We start from the raw sequence: 21,384 nt of genomic DNA, 5'->3' as shown, positions 1-21,384 counted from the left end.
CAAAAAAGTACGCGGCCCTCCAGTTGTACTGAGAGGGAAAAAAACACTTTATTAAAAAAAAAAAAACGTTTACTTCCCACAGCCTCCCTGCCCTCGCCCTGCCTCACCCTCAGCTCGCCCAGAGCCTGACTAACAGGGGCTCCTCAGAGGCCGCCGCCACCGGGCGCACCCGCGTGAGGAGACCTTCGCGTCGCGGCCGCCCGGCACCGCAGCCTCCCCGAGGGCGAAGCCCACGACGTGCGCGACCCCGGCGGGCCGCGCGCTCCCGCTGCCGCCCGGCGCGTGCCCGGCCGCAGCCGCGCCCCCTCGGCCTGCTCCGCGGGGCCGCGCTCTCCCTCACCGGCGCGGGGGCGGGGCCGGGGGCGGGGCCTGGAGGGCGGGGCTTGCACCAGCGCCCCCGGCTCGGCTGCGGCTTCTCCCGCAGGTTGCCCGGCTAGGCGAGCGGCGCGGTCGCCCCCAGCAGCGGCCCCATGGCAGCCCCCGGCACCCCGGCCGAGTGCGGCTACATCCGCACGGTCCTGGGCCAGCAGATCCTGGGACAACTGGACAGCTCCAGCCTGGCCCTGCCCTCCGAGGCCAAGCTGAAACTGGCGGGCAGCAGCGGCCGCGGCGGCCAGGCGGCCAAGAGCCTGCGGATCCAGGAACAGGTGCAGCAGACCCTGGCACGGAAGGGCCGGAGCTTCGTGGCCAACGGTGAGTGGAGCCCTCAGCCTCTGCGCCGCCCGCCGCCACCCCTGGCTCTCCCTCGCCGCCCGCCTCGCGGCTTCCTGGGGGTGCTGGCCCCGGTGTGCTGCCCACCTGTTGCTCGCCGTCCCTCCGTGTGTCCGGTCGTACCTGCACACTGACCGGCTCACTGGGGTGCCGCCGTCTCTCCGTGGTCTCGCACTCGGTGTGTGTGAGAGAGAGAGAGAGAGAGAAATATCCAGGATTCCACTCCCGCCCACCCAGCCCCGCTGATTGCAGGGGAGCCTAACCTAGAGGTTCAGGAAGAGGAGTCTGTGAAAACTTTGAATTTGCGCGCAGAATCGCTTCTCGGCCTTTTGGCTAAGCTCAAGTGAAATTGTGTGCAGAATTTTCTTGGTGTCCATGAGAAAGTGCCCTTGGTGTTTATGAGCTGTTTGAAGAGTCAACGATAGCCATAATTTTATAAAAAGAAAACCTGAAAGCCTTAGCGCTCCTATAACCTGTAAATTGAGGTTGGGTAGCCTCGCCCAGGTACTTTGGGGTGCTCCACCCAGTGTACCCAGAGAGCGGCTCATGTAGGAAGTGAACAAATTGGGCTGGAGGCTTTGGGCCAGGGAGCAAGCACACCACCTCGCGGAGGAGGAGAAGGAGGAAGGGGACTTTGGCCCGGCTGGCAGCACCAGTCCGCCCAGCTGCGCCCAGCTCCCAAGCCCTGGCTGCCCCCCTCTCCCTGGGCCAGCCCAGATTGTAGGCATGGGCACAAGTTAGATGTCTCAAAAAAAAGGTGCAACCCAGAGGCGCAAGAGTTTGCACACACAAACGCACACACTCCTTTAACGGATACTCCAACGAAGTGGAAAGATAGCAATGCAGTCATTAAAATGGAACAGCACCGTGTGTCCTTTAATTCTTGATCTAGTTGTTGCGTGGTGTGCCCCTGTTTGACTCTTCCTTTAGAAGTATTATGGGGTTTACTGCAGAGGGGAGGAAAGACATTGAACCTGTCAGTGTGCAAGGAACTTTGAGGAAAAAAGGAAAGCTTTCGCAGGTCAGACTACCGATTGAAAACCACCGGAGCCTGGCGTTTGCAATTTGTGTAGAAATCAAGTGAGTTCTCACTCTGCCAGGAATCGGGTGTCGTGGTTTCCATCCACAATGTTGTTTATATCAAGAACGTGTGCACAAACTTGTGAGCTAGGTATTTTGATGAAAGATTTATCTGTTTGAAAGTACGTTGAGAGGAGACATGACAGAGATCTTCCTTGCCCCGCCTCGCTCCCTGACGGCTCAGCACTGAGTTGGCGCCTGAATGGGATACTGGCTTCACGGCTGGTGGCTTTACCTGCTAAGCCACAATGCTGCCGTCCCTGAGACGGGCATTTTAATTCCTGTTTCACAGATGAGGAAACTAAGCAGCTAAGTAACATTCAAGTTGCCACAGATAGTAAGTGGCAGAGCTGAACTTAAAAACTCCCAAAGCTGAGTTTTTAAGCCAGTGGTCAGTTATATCATTGAACGTTGTGGTTTTTATTACAGAGGTGTGACTTCTTAGACCTCCAGCCTCCCCGTGGCCCCTTCCATTCTCTAAACAAAGTCAGGGCAGATGGAGAGGGTGGGAGGTCTTGACAATGCGGAACAGCCACTGCCCTGGGGGAAATGATCCTAAATTTGGGTCTAGGAATCTGGCAGTGGACTCCAGGCTAGTGAGTCTAGCCTGGGGTCAGTGGAGTCATCGCACATGTCAACCCTGAGCACCCAGAGGACTAACCAGAAACCAGAACAGCGTGGAAGACCCACAGGCTGTGGGGGGAGGTATTCTCTCCTGGGCTCGGACAGTGGCCAGCCAGGAAGAGCAGCTGGACAGGGCTGCTCAGTGAGTGGCAAACGGAGCTGGGAGCACCTGGGAGGGGAGTACTGGTGACCTCGGCTGTGTGTTGCCCTGGATTGAAGAATCTCCATGTGTCTGCATTACACAGTTACTGGGTGGGGGGAGCACATGTCTGTCTGTCAGCATTTGTTGCTTAGACCCAACCTCACACAAGGCCTGTCCTCTCTGCAGGGTAACAGATCTGCTGCCCGATGAATTCAGCCACCGTCAAAAGAGTCTGTTCTCTGTGCAGGGCACATTGTGGGGTGAATTAAACACATACTCGGCTTCCTTGCAGCCAAGAACTTGACAGGTGCAAGAAGGAAGCCTCCCGCTAGAAAAACCCATCCCTTACTACAAAAGAATAAATAACTCAAAAGAACACTAACTCATTCTACGGTTCAGGAGTATTAAGTTACCACTGGCTGATGGGAATTTGGGGAAGCCACATGGAAGAACTGGCCAGTCAGGTCTCAACAATTCAGTAGGATTGGCCCCAGGGAGGAGGCTGGAGAAAGAACATTCTAGTAGGGACAGCATGAATATTTTATGGTTCATAGAGTTCAAGCTGAGAGAACAGGGGCGCTGTCTCCAGCCTTCTGCTCTCATGCTTAGGGCAACTGCTTGAATGACGCCCCCAGCAAGGAACAAAGCGCTGGAAATATTTTGATGACAACAGCAGCTTCCCCCAGCAAGCTGCAGTGCACTCAGCAGCCTACACAGGAGTGCAGACCCAGCGGAGAGATAAGGCAGCACACCCACCTACTTGAAAGCCTCTGCTTTCCAAGGCTTGGAAGGAAGTTAACGTGAACACGCTATACAATTACCAGGGGTGGTTAGTATTCGTTGCTTAATTCAAGTTCTTTGGAATAGTCCAGGGCTTTGCGATGGTTGTGTCTGTTGTGTTTATTATTTCCGTATTACTATCCTGTCTCTGTAAAGTTGAAACAGGCAGGCAATTGTTGAAACATTGCTGGCCTGGAAAGGCTCCTGTATCAACACAAATCAGGGAAGAGCCGACCCTGGAGAATTCTGAATTGTTGACATACCTATGGGTTAAGGCAGCACGTAATCTGTGAAACCCAAAGATAAATGTGGCTGATTGTTGATCCGCACAGTGCCAGGTCTTCAAGCCCTCTGACCAGCTTCCTTCTAATGTCTGTAGTGGGGGGCGAAGACAGGGTTTCATCCTTAGTAATTTTTTAAATTCCTTTAACTCGCTTGGACGGCAGCACTGTGAAATGACACGTATTGTGGTGATTTTTTTGAGTCCTTTTCTAAAAATCACAGTCAAGACATACATGCAAGCATTGTTAAGTATTAGCAAAGGGAGAAATGGGGTGCCCATCTCCGCTTGCCTGTTTTCCTCAGCTGCCTAAGTCACATTTTAATTTGTGATATACAGTGCTGAACAGCACACGGTAAAGGCTGTCAGCGTGCGTTTACAGCTTTTTTGGAAACCTACCCTCAAAACCCGCACACTGTTCACTTAGCTGGAAGCAGCTTGGATCACTGGATTTTGGAGAGAGAACTCTGAATTCTGGAGCGTTGCTTTGGAGTAACACAAAGGCAGTCCCTAGGTGATAATGGGGAAGGGGAGGCAGGCAGAGACTGAACTGTGTGAACTGATTTGCCAAAGAGGAATTCCAGGAATGAGGCAGTTCTGCGAGCTGGCGGACCAGTCACCAAGGATGTAGGAGGGATCAGGAGAGGGGCATCAGACCCTGGCCTTACTGCCTGTGGTAAGGACCTGCGACATCCCCACGTCCGCCAGCCAGGGCCACCCCATGTTCCACGTGTAGCAGAATGGGTGCAGTTAGTCAAGAAACAAAAAGTATGTGTTTTTGTTTTGCTTGAGATACTTGAGTGTAATCCATCAAAACAAACAGGCAGGTAACAAAAGGGTGATTTGGAGAAATAAGCCTTACACTCTCAGAAATGGTGAGGATATTGAAGGGGGCTTCCAGAGTTTTGCAGATGAGATTGTTGGAATCCCCGGAGAGTGGCTCCACAGGGCATGCTCTCCGTCTGCCACGGGTGAGGCTGTGTTGTGGGAGCTTTGGGGTCAGTGGAATTAGAAGAGCCTCAAGGACCCCCAGAGAAGCAGAACTGATGCAAGGTTAGTGTTGCTTAGGTCACAGACAGGACGGAAGAAGTCGTGGCATTCAAAGGAGACAGATCACTCTGGTTAATTTCTGAAGCCGCCCCACGCTGGCTGTGCCCCTGGCCACTGCTGGCTGCTGGCCCGGGTCCCTGGCACAGAGGGTACCTCACTTGAGTGAGATATTCTTGGCTCATTCTCCTACACTGTCAGTTTCCATATAGGCTTGAAAAGGTTTTTTTTCCCCCTTGGGCTTAAAATAAGGCCATATACATTCTGACTTTATTGTGTCTCCAGATAGAATGGTGTCAATCTTACAATGAAATTGAATTTCTAACCTGGCCAATCCATATTATTTAAAATGTTGATGTTTTTCTTCCCTGAGAGAAGTAACACATTATTGGCAATCTATCTGATCATAAGGACATATGAAAAGAAATGTGATTTAAAAGCCTCAAGCTTATGAATCACAGTTGATTCATGTGGTCTACATTTATTTCCATTTTGTATAAGGCACAAAAGCTTTAAATTATATAATCTGAAGACTAATATTGGACTCGTTATTTTGTGTATTGTCTACAAGTGTCTGAATATCATACTACCCTTTTGTAAGTAAGAAACATTAAAAAGTGGAGACAATAAATTAGGGGAAAACAATCTTTCTTTAAAAATTATTTATTTGAAAGGCAGAGTTACAGAGAAAGAGAGAGAGAGAGAGGAAATCTTCTATGTGCTGGTTCATTCTCCTGACGGCCCCAATAGTATGGGCCAGTTCCAAAGCCTAGAGCCAGATGTTCTCCCAAATCTCCATGTCGGTGCAGGGGCCCAAGCATGCAGGCCATCTCCCAAATCTCCATGTCGGTGCAGGGGCCCAAGCATGCAGGCCATCTCCCAAATCTCCATGTCGGTGCAGGGCCCAAGCATGCAGGCCATCTTGCACTGCTTCCCCAGCCACCCTGTTAAGGAGCTGGAGCAGAAATGGAGCATCTGGATCTTGCGCTGGCACCCTTAGGGGATGCCATGCCAGCACTGCAGGCTGAAACTTAAACTACTGCATCAAGTGCTTCTCCACACCCAGTTATGTTCTTAAAGACAAGTTTAGGAGTAGACAGACACAGGCAAAAAGGAAACGTGATCATTTAAAAACACAAACCATCATTATTACCATTAAAAAAAAATTCACATGTTCTTGGACTAATCAACTTAGGCTTCATGTTATAACTAAAGCTCGGCAAATCTTAAGTTTCCAGAATGTCTAGGAGAGACTATTGCACATAGACGATGTCGGCGAGTCCTCAGTCTCGGTAACATGCATGCGGAGGCTGATGGCAGGTTTGTTGGATGTTGGTGTGTTGGTTTTTTTTTTTTTAACAAGAGATGAAACCAAATAGAAACTTTTATTGATGGAAAATATGAAATAATTCTAGACCAGCAAAGTGTTTCAGGTAAATAACGCAAGACCTAAAGATAGAAGTTTCATCCAAACGTACAATCAACCTTGCTGAAACAGTTAGCTTTCCTAATAACCCAAGGAGAAAGAAGTCTGCCTTAAGCTCAGGGGTAAGCAGCTCTTCTTTCCTCCTTCAAGAAATATTTGAGCCTTGCTGCTTAACTATCCCAAGACGAAGTCCCTGAGTACATGAAGCTTCCCATTTCACGTTGGCTCCATTCTAGCTATCTGCGAAATCACTGCCAACCTGAGGCGACCTCAGTCTGTGTGCCTCGGCTGTTCTGAGTGCACGGCCAACGTGACTGCCTTGCCAGGTGCTCATGTAGGACGGTGATGGAAGTGGTGGTATGATTCTTTACGTCAAGGAGGTAAAAATCTGCTTGGGAGATAAGTTGACCTTTCCTCCTTTAACTGACCTCACTTCCATCCACTCTCTGCAGAGCTACTTGACTGAGTGTTTTAAAATTTCTGCGTCATCTTCCAACTTGCATTCCATTGGTTTCTTGTTATCTACTAGAGTAAAATCCTTATTCAACATGGCATTCCAAGTCCTTTGTGATGTGAAGCCTGCAACTTCTCAAATGCCACCCTGTCACCATTCCCCACCTCCCCCCAAATACAATCCCACCTCTCTCCCAAACCTTCCCATCTTGGTCTGGTTAACCCTTACCTGCCCCTTAAAAAAACTCGGTCGTTTATGTTCCCTTCCAGACAAACTTCCTCCATCCCTCCCTTCCAGCTCTTATTGTAGAGATCCTCAGTGCAAGATAAACAGTTTGATGGCTGTGAGTCACAGAAGACGTCTAAGCAGGGGAGGAATGGGACAAATGCAGGGGTTTTGTGACACTGCATTTGGCAGCTTTGCTGAATTCAAAGAAGAAATGGCAGTTATGATTCATTTGGGAGGTTTTAGCTCTGGCAAGTTGACGCTATGAAAATATAATGACTTGAGATCGATTACCGAGCAGAGCTGCAGTGAATTTGTTGTTGTTTTTACTTGTTTTTATTGGAAAGGCAGAGGGACAAGAAGAGAAAGATGGATGAGAGGCAGTGGTCTCCCTGTTGCCTCTTCATTCCACAAATGCCTGTAACAGCCAAGAATGGGCCAGGCTGACAGCAGCAGCTGATAACTGAACTTAGGTCTTCCTTTGGGTGTCAGGGGCCCAACTTTTTGGCCAATCACATCTGTCTCCCAGGCTCAGCATTATCAGGAAGCTGGAATCCCAAGTGGAGCCAAGACTGGAACCTGCACGCTCCAGTGTGGAATACAGACAGCATTAACTGCATCTTAACTGTTAGGCCAAGTGTCCACTCCTGTAGTGAGGAGTTTTTAAGAACAAAAATAAAATATTTGGGGGGGTTTATACTTTTCTCATTGCGAATATGATATTTTTCATTACAATTATAAAATCTTGTAGGTAATTATGGGATATCTCAGCAAACAAACTGATAGGTATGCTCAAGTTAGAAGATAAGCTTTAGGATTTAGTAGATTAAGACCCCTCTAGGTTACTCATACCTACTTAATACTTTACCGGGATGCCATCAGTTTATGATCAGAAATTCTATATGCACATACTCTGGCACCTTAGGCAAAATGCGGTAGGCATCTGCCACATGAAAGGATCCTCTGGGGTTGTCCAGGACAGTGCTTGGAGGATGAGCCACAAAATGCCGTCGGTGGTCTTTCAGGGGCTCCTGAAAAGCAAGAGCTGCTGCTCCGGGGGCGGTCTGTGAGTGGGGAGAGCCACCAGCTGCTCTGGCACGGCATGCAGAGCACGTGGCCCGCTCTCTGGGGTAGCTGCTCTGTCCCTGGCATGTTCAACTTGGTCAGAACTCAGGGCAGGGCCGATACTTTGCAGCTTGCCACTGGTTCACTGGTTTGTTCCTCCTGGTGGATTTACAAGGAGCAGTACTGCACAACTTTTGGGTGATTTTTCACTCAGACAAAACATTGCTTGACTTTGACCTGCTTTAAACCTATTCTTCACAGTGTTTTCTAAATCAACAGAATCCATTCATTTCCCAGTCTCAGCAAATGCTTGTCTGGGCTCCATGCAAGATATAGAATTATAGTTTCTATAAATATCTGGCTGTTTTTCTTGGAAAGTAAGAATGAAAGATAAAAGAAGTATTTTTGTTTTTTAACTTTTGAGTCTAGAGAAATACCAACTTATGCAAACAGAATCTTTCACCAACTCAGAAGGACAAAAGTAGAGTCCTGAGTGAGTCCTAACATTTTTCAAGTTTTTTTTTTTTAGCTCCTATTTGGGTTAGTAATTGACTTACAAATCTATGTAAATATGAGTTGCTATACAAATTCCTTCTAATAAATTTCAAGATGTTCCTTGTTTCGCTTGTGAAAACAAAGCATGCCCCCACTTTTGCTCTAAGGGAAGAAAGTCTTTCTGGTCTGTCTAGAGAAGGAGGGCTGCTAGGGGACGACCAGTTGGAGGACGGTGAGCATTTTCAGACTTGCAGGCTCCCTTTTCATTGAAAAACATAAAACAGACATTGCAGTTCCACACTGTGAAGCCGACTGCTTAACACAATTAAAACGGAGCACTTATCTCCATCCTGGCAGTAAACACCTGCTGGTTTTTATGCACACGTTTAACCAGACCTGTTTTCAAAGGGGATGTCTTCCTAAACAAAATTTTCCAGAAACCCTCCTTTTAGAGCTCAGTGTGAACCAAACCACTTTCTAAGCACCCTGAGAGAGTTCTGCAAGGCTGAAGGAAAAGGTGCTTTCCTACACAGACTGCCTCTGTCTTCTCCATAATAGAGGCAGGTGTTGTAAAAGCTGTGTTGTTTGTTTGGCTGTTCTCTGTTGCCTCCTTGCCATGAGGGATGCTGTGGTTAGTTTTGTAAAACTGTGACCATGAACAGATAATAGAAATCACATTGGAGGCTTATCAAGTCCATAAGCATATTTCACAAGCATATTCTGTAATAAAGCTGATAATGGAAATTTAGTGCCTTTAATCCTAAAAATAATCTATTGTTTTGGGCACTACTTGCATAGATGACTAGAAATAAAGCTATTTTCCCCTCACAGCTGCATAGGATTATACTGTGCATATGGACATTCAAAAGAGAAATTGACACTCATTATGCTGTGAGACTCTCCCATTGCTGACTTCTGGGCGTTTCCAGTCCTTGCAGTAGCTCCACAAGCCCTCTCCTGTGCTCCTACTGCCCTGCTTGACCTGAATCTGTGGTTATTTGAGAATGGTACGGGAAGAGAACTTTGCAGCTGGAATCTCATTCCCCTGAATGGGCTCAGTAAAGTGTGCACAGTTTTCATAGAAAAGGTTTACATACTGTTGCCTGTCAGCAGTAATCAGAAAATCATGAAATGTTTAAATTATTGTTGATCAGTTCCTCGTCACCTGAAGGAAACACAATCGGCGCATTCTGTGTTAAACACGAGTGGTTGAAAAATTTATAATGAAATTGTCCTGTGCCTCAGTGTCTGGGTCAGCCAGAGGCAGCCAGGTTAAACACCACTGGTAAACTCAGCAGAACAAACACCTGGACGTGCAGCACACTGTAAATTAAAGCATGCAGACAAGCGTGTCCTTCTTGCTGAAAAGCTGGCAATAACATGTCTCTGTGACCCAGGGTTTATTTTAAAGTCCTGTCTCAGTTTTGCACATTGGCTGTGTAGGAAAGACTAGATTTCTTTCCTCAGCCATCTCTCTAGGTTTATGGCTGAGACTGTGATCGCAAGAGACGGATAAAACAGAGAACAGCATACACATCTATTTAATCTAAATGTCTTACATGGCAGGGGAGCCTTCAGAAATGGAGACCAAAGCAAGAGGGAAAGCTTCCCGGACAGCCCAGGCGGAGGGAAGTGAGCGCCAGCACTCATCAGCTGAGGACACTGAGCAAGGCCTGTCTGTTTGGATTCTTCCCTGGGAGACATTCCTGTCTTCCAGGCACACAGGGACCCCTCTGGAATGAGAGTTTTATTACTCATTTCATGGGAAAGTCAGTTTGAGGTTTGATTGCCTGCTTCAGGGGAGACAAGGGGCAGGGAGGTGAAAGTGAATTTGGGCTTTTATGGCTTGCGCAGTACCAAGCAGCCATAGATGGGCAGATCCCTGCCACTTTATGCCTTCCTTCCTTCTTCCTTCCTTCCTTTCTTTACCTCCTTCCTTCTTTCTTTCAAGATTCATTTGAAAGAGTTACAGAAAGAGAGATCTTTCCATCGGTTGGTTCAATCCCCAAGTGGCCCAATGCCTGCAGCCAGGCAGGACCAGAGCCAAGAGCCAGCAACTTCCTCCAGGTCCCCCACACGGGCCATCCCCTGCTGCTGTCCCAGGCACATTGGCAGTGAGCTGGGTTGGAAGTGGAGCAGCTGGGACTTGAACCAGCACTCACAGGCTGCAGCACTGGAGCCTGCTTGACACTGTTGGAAGTATTTGGCTTGATGTTATCTCAGGCCACACGCTCTTGGGTATCCTGGGAATTGTGGAAAGCTGAGGAATGTAAGTGACTTGTCAAAATACATAAAATGTAACACACTGTTGTCTCCACAGTTCGTAGATTTCTTCAACTTAGGGGAAGGATAAGGGCACATCAGAATTTGGGAATGATGCATTGTTTTTGATAATACACACTTCCATGAGCTTTTTGAAGACTCCATGTACCGACCTCCTTTTGATATAAGTAAGTCATTTGAAATGTCACAGGAGCTGGCACTGTGGCACAGTAGGTTAAGCTACAGCCTGTGATGCCAGCATCCCATATGCACACTGGTTCAAATCTGGGTGCTGCACTTCTGATTCAGCTCCCCGCCAGCACACTGCAAAAGCAGCAGCAGATGACCCAGTGCTTGGGTTCCTTCCACCGATCTTGGTGACCTGGATGGTTCTTGATGCCAGGTGTACACCTGGCCCAATCCCAGCTCCAGCTGTTTCGACCATTTGGGGCTTGAACCAGTGGATGGGAAGTGGAGCTGCCAGGATTAGAACCGGCGCCCATATGGGATCCTGGTGCGTGCAAGGTGAGGACTTTAGCCACTAGGCTACTGCACTGGGTCCCTAACTTTAAACAGCTTACCTCAGAGGCAGGCATTTTACTCAGTGGTTTAGAGAGCCTGCCCCAGATCTGCTTCTGATCCAGCTTCCTGCTGACGCAAGACTATGATGCAACAGATGGCGGATGGCTCAAATATCTGGATTCCTGATGACCCATGTGGGAGACCCAGACTGGGTTCTAGGCTCCTGCCTCCCACCGGGCCAGCCCAGGCATTCTCTGGCATTTGAGGAGTGAATCAGAGAATGGAAAATATTTCTGTTTCTCTTTTTCTCCCTGCTTTCCTCACTTCCTCCTTCCTTTCCATCCTTCCTTTTTTCCTGCCTTCCTTGCTTCCTCCCTGCCTTCCTCTTTCTGCCTTTCAAGTAATAGAAAAATAAATATTAAAATTATTTCAGTAAATCAAGAATTAATAATTATAGAGTACTTGCAATGGCCCAGGTAAAGTTTCTAGAAGAGAAAATTGTTTCTGGTCTTCTTAGAAAAAACTGTGATAACTTCCCCTCTGGTGTTTTGATAAATGACAATTCCAGAATAACCACTGAGCACTGAATAGGAAAATAGCATGAAGAAGGAACCTGGAATTTAAACAATCATATCTTTGAAACTTACAGCAAATAGCCTAAGCGTTCCTCCACTAAATTGAGATACTACAAATCGGCTCTGCCACCTGCAGCGCTGTAAAGAAGCAAAAATAACCTGCGCTCCTTAAAAGGAGCGTAACTCGCAATCTAAGGGATTCGTGGACGTTGCTTGACAGAGCCTTGAACCCCCAGCCACGTGTTAACGAGAGCGGGCCACTCACCGCAGCAGTCTTGTTTCTAAGTCCCTGGTTCATTAGCCGGTTAAGCTGTACTCTTTCACTGAGTCCTGTCATTTTACAAATACTGGCAGGAATCAGTGTGAACAGTAGGCTTCTGAGTACTTACCTACTCTAAGAAGTAGGACAGGAGGAATATCACCGTAAGAACGGGCTGGTTTAGCCCCAATTGCAAACATTTTTCTTGGGATACTAAAATTACACACTTTCAGGATCTGGTATTTTATTGTAGCATACACGAATTGATGGTCCCCCAGGATCCCCAAGAGATCGTTACTATTTTCTCATTCTAGAAGGTCCCTGACTTGCACATTCACATCATAGATGTGGCTTCTTATGCACTAACTGACTGATCCTTTTCTGCCTGGTCACAGCCTCTATGAAGAGGCTTCTGTTTAATTGGGGATGAGGAAGGGATTGGGGTACTTGTGGCATGGTCCCTACCGGCTCTGTACATGCCTGGTGCTGAGGGCCCTGTGGTGTTGGACCCCAAGATCAGAGTCTTTGTGTTCCCTAAACCTGTCCTGCTGTCTTGCTCTCCCACACGAACAGGACCCGTGCCATCATCCCTCCTTAGTGGCCTAGAGTGTGGCCTGGGCATGAGCAGGGGTGTCCAGGGCTAGCTTAGCCACACGCTGAGCTGCATCTGCAAGGCCCTTCCCCTCACACAGGGTCAAGGTTCCAGGATTCTCTCGGCACTCGAGACCCTGCAAAGAGGACACACCTGGCTTGCCTCCACTTCCCCCCGTGTGTAGGCTGACAGCTAGCAGTCTGCAGCTGCTTCTCCAGCATCCCTTGAGGCCAGAAAGCTGTGTGCCAGCCAGATTGTTTGGCTCCAGGAACGAAGGACATGCGGACAAACACAGTCTGGGAGGATTCAGACTCTGTAGCTCTGCCATCAGCAATTTCTGCTCCTCCTCCCTTCAGGATAACTTGTGAATGAATCCTGACTATTTTGAAAAAATTTTTAATTTATTAATTTGTAAGGCAGAGTTAAAGAGAAAGAGAGATCGTCCACTTCCTGGCTCACTCTGCAAATGGCAGCAGTAGCTGGGGTTGGGCCAAGCGCAACCCAGAAGCTAGGAACTGCGTTCAGGTCTTCCATGTTGGAGGCAGGGCACACATTCTTCTTCCCCTGCTTTCCCAGGCCCGTTAGAGGGGAGCTCGATGGCAAGTAGAGTCACTGCGACTCAAAAACTGGTGTCCATGTGGACCCGGAGGTGGTCGTGAGGTTGCCTCGGGCTTGGTGTTTTTGCGAGGTTGCGCTGTGTGTGAGACCATGCAGCTAAGAGGCGCAGTCACTTGCAGAACCCAGATGTTTTTCTAACACTCCCGTGTATTGGCACATACCCCCGCCCGGTGTGAAGCTGGCCCCAGTTTCCTCTGACCACACTGACCCACCTTGTTTACACAAGCAGTCTTATCTAGCGGTGTTGAGTCACTGTTGTATTTCTTGCCTACACCTATTTATTAGAAAAAGCTCCTGATTTCCCACCCGGAACGCAGCTCTTCCCTGACTTGAGAAACAGAACGTACTGACCCCTCAATCATATTCTGTAGCAGGGTAACAGCCAAACAGGTTTACGTTTTTGTCAGCCCCTTCTCCCCTCTATTTTAAAATTAGTTTTGCTTTTGGGAATTCTACAGAAAATGTCTGAATGATTTTTGACCACGTGCCACATCTGAAGGTAGTATTAAGTTAGCATTTAAAAACGCTAATGGTACACTTGTTTAATATTAGCCTGAATTATTAAAGTGTAAGAATTTGATCGGTAGCTGTTATGCAGTGATTAATCCCTTTACATGCTGAATTATTTCGGTGTTGGTTTGATTGCAGGAAATCTACACCGAACCAGCAGTGTTCCTGAGTATGTCTACAACCTACACTTGGTGGAAAATGATTTTGTCGGAGGGCGGTCCCCTGTTACTAAGACCTATGACGTGCTCAAGGTAGGAGATTATCAGGTTCCCAAGAAGACATTTTCAAAGGCCAGCATTGTGGCCTAATTTGGGTGCTGATTGGAGTCCAGCTCTTTCACTGCTGATGGCCTGGGAAAGCGGCCAAGGACACGCCGAGTGCTTGGGAGACCTCGGTGAAGCTCCGCGGCTGCTGGCTGTGGCCTGCCCCAGCCCAAGCCATCTGGGGAGTGAACCAAAGGATGGAAGAGCTCTCTCTAACTCTGCCTTTCAAATAAATAAATCTTTAAGAAGAAACACCCTCAAACACCCCTAGATTTATTTTCTCAGATGCTTGTTTCTAAGTGTTATTATTTCCTAAAGCAGTGTGGAGAACACTGAGTGTGTGGGCACCATGGAAGATCCGGGACTTTGAATGTGTTATTGATGTGTTTTACTTGAAAGGCAAATAGAGACAGAGACATAGGTCGTCTACCAGTTTTCTCCCCGCATGTGGGCAACAGCCAGGGCTGGGCGCTCCGTCCAGGCCTCCCACGTGAGAGGCAGGTGTGCATGCCCTTGGCTCATCGCCTGTTGCCCCAGCAGGCAGCTGGATCGGAAGTGCGGCCTGGACTCCAACCAGCACTCAGTGTGCCGTGCGGGTGTCCCAAGTGTGTCTTGACTGCTCGCCCATGGCATTATCAGTTCCTAACGCAAAAACAAAACGGAACTAAAAACGGTACTCGGGTTAGTCAAGTCCGGTTTAAGGGGCTGTGGTCTTTGGGTTGAGAGGAAAGGCTCCCGGGGTAATGGCACTGCCGCCTCCCCTCACCTCCTTTCTTGTCCTCAGGCCGGCAATACCGCCACCTTCGAGGGCCGCTGGAGGAGAGGGGCGGCGCAGTACAGCTCGCAGAAGTCGGTGGAAGAGCGGGCGCTGAGGCAGCCCCTGCGGCGCCTCGAGGTGTCGCCCGACAGCAGCCCCGAGCGCCTGCTCTACGCGCCCAGCGAGCCCCAGCCCGGCGCGCGCGGCCGGCCGGGCCCGGCCCCGTGGCCCCCCGAGGGCGCGCGGCCCACGCCGCAGGGGCCGCCCCGCTACGCGCGCTCCGAGATCGTGGGCCTGAGCCAGGCGGGAGGCCGGCGGCGCCACTACGACACCTACCACAGGCAGTACCAGTACGCGACGGCGCTCGACGGCGGCGCGGCCGTCAGCCCTGCCGTGCTCACCTACCCGCGGCCCGCCACCAGTCACAGCATGGGCAACCTCCTGGAGAAGGAGAACTACCTGAGCTGGGCGCCGCGGCCGCTGCAGCTCGTGACGCAGAACAGGGGCGCCAGGGCCTCCTGGCACCAGAGCTCCTTCCACAGCGCGCGCTCGCAGCGGGAGGCCGGGCCCAGCGCCACGCTGGACGGCGGCGTTCGCAGGACGCACCTGACGGCTGCCCAGGCGGCGGCCGGCACCTACAGCGACGGACAGCTCGGGTGAGTCTCCTCAGAAGAGGGCTGTGGCCATGGCGGGAAGGCATCGGGAAGCGCTCTCTCCTGGACCCCCTCTGGGACGGGGCCAGACTTCTGGTCCCAGGTGATGGCTGCATGGGGCCTGCAGCGCCCGTGTGGCGCTGAGATGCTGGCGGCCGGCGTGGTACTCCTGGGCCCGGGAAGTCCCCGTGAAGGGAGAGTAAGAGAAAATGCTTACTCCTGGCAGTGTGTTTTGTGAACAGCGTCGTCCCGCCATGACAACTTTGTGGGCACCGAAGAAAGGCCGTTGACATCGTCGCGTCCCTTTCCTTCCCTTGCTCTCCAGAACCTTCTGTTTTGATTCTGACCTCAAAATGGTACTATTACGAATAACGGGATTGTGAAGGTCGTTGCTTCCCCCGTGTTCCTGTTTTCTTTATGGCTGGGCAGATCGCTTTTTGGTGAAAGTTGAGGCACAGATTTGTAAACCGAGGAAGTGACTGAGAACGGAGTAGAGAAAAGGATGGGTGATAAGATCGGTGAGTCAGGAAGTCGTGATCTGATCCCCTTCGGGCAGGGCGTTCAGTATGTGCTTGCTGGTTGCAGCTACCAGTGATCTGTGGTGTTTGCTGTCTTTCCATCGCCTTTTACGTGCACAGCTCTGCGTCTGCGTTTTGCCTAAGCAAATTGGGCCATCGTCTGCTGCTTTCCCAGGTGCATCCCCGGGGAGCTGGGTCCCCAGTGGAGGAGCTGGGTGCTGTCGCTGCATGTGGTGGCTTAACCTACTGAGCACAGCAGTGAGCTGCTTTTGAGCTTCTATTGGAGCATCTTGCCTGTGTTAACGGTCTCAACGCTCGGTCACATAGGGAAGGCCGTGCCTGGCACTGTGGTGAAAGCATGAAGAAGAAAGTGTGAACTCTACTTCTTGTCGTCTAAGTATTTTTGTTGCTCAAACTATTGAAAAATTATTCACCATACTGTTTCAGATCATTACCTAGATGATAAATTATTATTATATTTGATTTTATTTCAAAGAACAAAGAATACTTGTGATCCAGAAATTAAAGCAAAAGGCAAAAAAAATATCTTCCTGAGATTTCCCCAGTTCTAGAAACTAAAAAGCGTAGAAATTAATTATTTTAAATCTTTTTCACTTTTATTCGCAAGGGAGAAAGCAAGCAAGTGCCTTGTGCTGTCCACTGACTCCCTCCCAAATGCCCACCACAGCCAGAGCTGGGCCAGGCTGAAGCCCAGAGTCTGAAAATCCGCATCCGCCAGGACAGTGACAGGGATGCCAGTGCTGGAGCCGCCACCTGCTGCCTCTGTGGGCACAGAGCCACGCCAGGTTGGCAGGTGGGCATTCCACGTGGCGTCTTAACAGCTCTGCTAAATACCCACCCCAGCAATCAGTTGTGTTCTCTGATTTTCGAGGGGCTTTACTCCCCATGAAAAGGAAGAAGAACAAGGCAGAGGTATTTCCTGCAATGACCAAGGTGCTACCCCTGCTGCCTGCCTCCCTTTTCCTTTGGGTTTCCATGGCTTTTGTCAGTTTCCCGGGCTGCCCTTGAGGTGTCCACCCCAGCACTGCACGCTCTGGCCTTGACTTCAGTTGTCCCACTTGTCAGACTATCGCCAGCTACTCTCAGGCTTTATAAATCCCCACGTAATGCACTTTTCTCTTGTGATGTGGGATATGCTAACACTGCAGGAAGATGTACCCACAAGTCTGTGTAATGGGGTAACATGTACAGATGCAAGCCAGCTACTAATGCAGCTGGAAACTGAGACATTGGAATTAAAAGACACAGTCATGAACTAGTCTAAATCAGACTGGTTCAAAGAAAAAACAGTTTAAGAAAGCACTAAGTAGACCCAGCACTTAACCTAGTGCTTCAGGCACCCACCTCCTCTGTTGGAGCACCTGGATTTGATACATAATTCCTGTGCCGGACTCCAGCTTTCTGCTACTGCTTGCACTGGATGGAAGCATTCATGGCCCAAGTAGCTGGATTCCTGCTGTCCACAGAGGAGACTGCACTGAGTGTCCACCTCCCAGCTTCTAACCGGTCCTGGCCTCTGTAAGTGCTTGGTGATAAAACCAGCAGGTGGCAATTGTTCTGCCTCTTGAATAAATTTTGTAAACGTTAGGCAATTCAGAAATAAATCACCAAGTTACAATTCTAGATTGATTTTTCTGAAAATAGAATTCCTGCTGCTCTTGGGGACTGACGAGCCAGCCAAAGACTATTGGGTTGTCAGCTCTGGCAGTAAGCACCATGGAGACAGAAGTCAAGTGGGATACAGGAAGATCGAGAGAGGATCAAAGAGAAAGAAAACGGAGTGCTTGGCGATGAGCTTCGTGCTGCAGGGCACTGACCCGTGTGTTCTGGGCTTGGTTGGCGTGGGGACAGTGGGTCTTCCGCAAGGTCACTGTTCAGGTTACATCTTAGTACAGAGCAGAAGAGAGGCTCAGCTGCCTTCACATCCTCTTCATCACCGACTGCCTTAGTTCTTTGCTTTCAAGTCTGTTTCAACTCTACCTTCCTTGCCGTTTCCATTTTTAACGCCCCAGTTTAAAGCTTTGTGGCCTCATCTAAGACTCACAGCACCTTCAGGCCTGGCTTTGTGTCTGTAGATACACACCCGTCCGGAGCCAGTGCTTTCATCCCACTTTACTGTCTTTGGCGTGGGGATTTGCATGTCCCGAGCCTCCGACACACTGGCAGGGCTGTCCCCTGATGGTGGCTTGGCCTGCCTGTAGGATACAGTGCAGCCACATTCTAATGTCAGGGGGCCAGCCTGGGCACAGCTCAGCTGGTTGGTTGACAGAAATGCTGATTATCGGGAAACTGCACACATGCATGAATCACTGTTTTTAATATTTCTCTGGAATTAGAATCTCATATTCTAATCAATGGTATTTTACTTTGCTTCCTCTTGAGTTTTTCCTTCATACCGGCATCGTTTACCACTAACTAAAGTTGTCAAAAGACCCTGTTGGAGAGTATATTCAGCAGATCCAGGGTGCAAGGAACAACGGCTCTTCTGGATCCCCCACTCCTGCCCCAAGCCCATCTCTCAGGCCGTGTTTCTGTAGGCTTCACTGAGTGTTTCATAAGCGAGTCAGAAGAGAGGGAAGGAAGAAAGAGAGAGAAAGGGTAAGGAGAAAATATTCTTGGGGAGTTGAGACTTACCTGGGGAAAGAGGCACAGAAAATACAAAGATGACTTGAGTCTAGAAGGGAAAACTTCCTGGGAAGAGCCAAAGTAGGTGGTTTCTGAAGAAGGAGGCAGTTTGGAGAAAAACTGAAAGTCCGGTGTGGTTAGAGGGTGGGCAGTGGATCAGAGAAGTGGGAAGAAAGAGGGCTGAGCATGACAGGAAGAGGAGACAGATTGGGGTCACAGTGATGACAAAAAACACGTTAGGGAGTTTGGGTGCCAGTGATGCTGTGGCATCATAGAAAACCTTGTTGAGGGCCTGGTGCAGCAGCCTAGTGGCTGAGATCCTCGCTTTGCACGCTCCGGGATCTCATTTGGGCTCTGGTTCTACTCTCAGCGGCCTCACTTCCCATCCAGCTTCCTGCTTGTGGCCTGGGAAAGCAGTAGAAGATGGCCCAAAGCCTTGGGCCCCTGCACCTGCGTGGGAGAACCGGAAGAGGTTCCTGGCTTTTGGCTTTAGATCAGCGCAGCTCTGGCCATGGCAGCCACTTGGGGAATAAATCAACAGATGGAAGATATTTCTCTCCCTCTTTCTCTCTCTCCTCTTCTCTGTATATCTAACTTTCCAATGAAAATAAATAAAATAAATCTTAAAAAAATAAAAGAAAAAAGAAAAAAATAGAAAAATAGAAAAAAATAAAATAAAATAAATAGAAATAGAAAAAATAGAAAAAAATAAAATAAAAAAGAAAAAAAGAAAGAAGAACTTGAGGAAGTTGTTGTGTAGCTAGGGAGCTGTCTCCATTGTGTTGACCCGGAGTGAATGCAGGCTTCTTAGTAAATCATGTTCAGGCAAATAAAGGGTTAGAGTAATGGAATTATTTGTGGGTGGAAGAGATGGGAAATTCAAGCTTTCCTGAGTCATTTATGGCTTTTGTGATTGATTAATGACTGAATCTTAAAAAAAAACAAAAGCCTTAAACAGAACGCTCTTCTTTTAGCTGTTAAACACCTACAAGGATGAGTGGTAAATATTTCAAATTGCTGTTGAGATTGAGACTTTCAGAGTTTGACTTACTTTGTAAAAACATGAGTCTATGAACATAAAATTATTTACATCTCTTTAAAAGGCTTAAAAGTGTTTATATGAAGTAGAAGTGGCTCCATGCTAGCTTCAATGCTAAATCTACTTTTTCTGAACCAGTTAAGTTTGAATCTTGGACCACCATATTTTAAAATATGAGATCATTTTGTATTTTTCAGAATAGATACCAGAAATGTTCTGCCCCCTTCATGCTCATAGGTCACGGTTGTATGTTGGAAGGTGTGTTTCAGAAGCAGCGAGATTGTTTTTCAGTCAAGAGGCCATTGGGGTGCCCTCATGCAGCACCCCCAAGCACACTCACATCTGTGCACATTTGCAGTCCTGTTGGGACAGCCTGAGGAGAGAATTTGCCCGTGTTCTTGCCGGCACATCCTGGAGAGGCCGGTCCTGGGAGCTCACCAGTCCGTCACCTGCAAGGAGTCAGGTGAACCGTCTATGCAAGTAGCTTCCCAGATGACGTCTCACATGAGTCTTAACTGTGACTCGGAGATGTCCGTGCTGAGTGAGGCTTCTACAAGGCAGGCTAACCACGGCACGAGCGCACCAGCACCCGCGTGGATAACGAGCTGCCCGGGCTCGCCATCCCTCAGGCAGGAAGAGGAGCGGAGGCATTTGGCGGTCACTACTGTCTGCCCTCTGTCCCGGCTGCACGGACTCCGTCGTCACCAGGAATCGGTGTGCGCTCCTGGGAGAGATGAGAAGTGAGTGCTGTTGCAACAGCAGAGCAAGTGGTGACAGAACGTGCATGAGACTGCTTTCTTCAGGAAAACACATGATTGCCTGTAATTGTTACCATCCCTGATGTCATCACTGCAGCGTGACTTCTTTGAATAAAACAAAATTCAGTTCTTCTAGATTTCATTGCTACACTATTCCATGCAACAAATAAATATATTTTTGAATGTTTCTATTTTTAAACTCGTTTTCAAGTGAAATAGGATTCTGGGTACCTCTGAAAACAATCTGATGGCTTTAAAGGGGAAATATGTTCTCTGTGTGTAAAGTTATCAGGGTGAGAATAAAAAAACTTCATTTCTGTGAATAAATTTACCTTAAACCCTACCTAAAAAGTCTTACTGTGCCTTCAGAGTCACATTTTAAGGAACAGTAATAATGCTGTATATTTTTAGAAAAACAAAAAAACACTCTAGTTTCTTTCCTGGATATACGCTCTGCTTCTGTTTGATGCAGTGTTGTCTCCAAGGACTAGTCTCCAGCTAGCTCTACGCCTTCTAGTCCCGGCTCTTGACTTTTCTTTTGGCTGAAGAAAAGCTGACGCCTTGGAGTTCCAGGTGCTTCCCGGGGTTAACTGAGTCCTCTCTGGAGGATGAGGGGTAAGTGTCCGAGTCCTGCTGACTCTGTGCCGTCTGTCTAGGAATGCGGATCTGGAGATGACCCTGGAGCGAGCCGTGAGCATGCTGGATGCAGACCACACGCCGCTGCCCAGGATCCCTGCCGCCGCCACGTTCATCCAGCACGAGTGCTTCCAGAAGTCCGAAGCACGGAAAAGGGTGAGTGTCATCTTCAGGCCACTCGAAACCCAGTGCAGGGTCAGGTCCGTGGGCGTGACCCTGACCCGAAGCTAATCATTTACACTCGTGTTTATCAAGATTGATTGATCGGTTGATTTGAAAAAGTGGCAGAGGGAGAGATGAGTTTTCCATCCTCTGATTCACTCGAGTGGCCCCAACTGCCAGGGCTGGCTGAGGTTGGAGCCAGGGTCTGGAGACCCCACTGCGTCTGGGTCTCCCACTTGGTCTCAAACCGGTTCTCTTGATGTGGAATGCTGGTGTTTCAAGAAA

General features: G+C 48.9%; 1 protein-coding gene across 1 annotated transcript in view; it reads left to right on the top strand.

The window, feature by feature from the left end:
* The first annotated feature begins 427 nt into the window (after nucleotides 1-427).
* Nucleotides 428-21,384, top strand: part of PKP2 (plakophilin 2) — a 74,127-nt gene continuing 53,170 nt past the window's right edge. The window contains exons 1-4 of the mRNA XM_040978876.1: nucleotides 428-693; nucleotides 13,806-13,918; nucleotides 14,715-15,343; nucleotides 20,958-21,093. Of these exons, the coding sequence (XP_040834810.1) occupies nucleotides 471-693; nucleotides 13,806-13,918; nucleotides 14,715-15,343; nucleotides 20,958-21,093 (1,101 nt within the window). The 5' untranslated portion in view covers nucleotides 428-470. The remainder of the gene's footprint in view (nucleotides 694-13,805; nucleotides 13,919-14,714; nucleotides 15,344-20,957; nucleotides 21,094-21,384) is intronic.

Source organism: Ochotona curzoniae, unplaced genomic scaffold, assembly GCF_017591425.1.
Source record: "Ochotona curzoniae isolate NIBS_2020 unplaced genomic scaffold, NIBS_Ocur_1.0 contig_2927, whole genome shotgun sequence".
Lineage (NCBI taxonomy): Eukaryota > Metazoa > Chordata > Mammalia > Lagomorpha > Ochotonidae > Ochotona > Ochotona curzoniae.
This window is presented reverse-complemented; position numbering and strand designations above follow the sequence as displayed.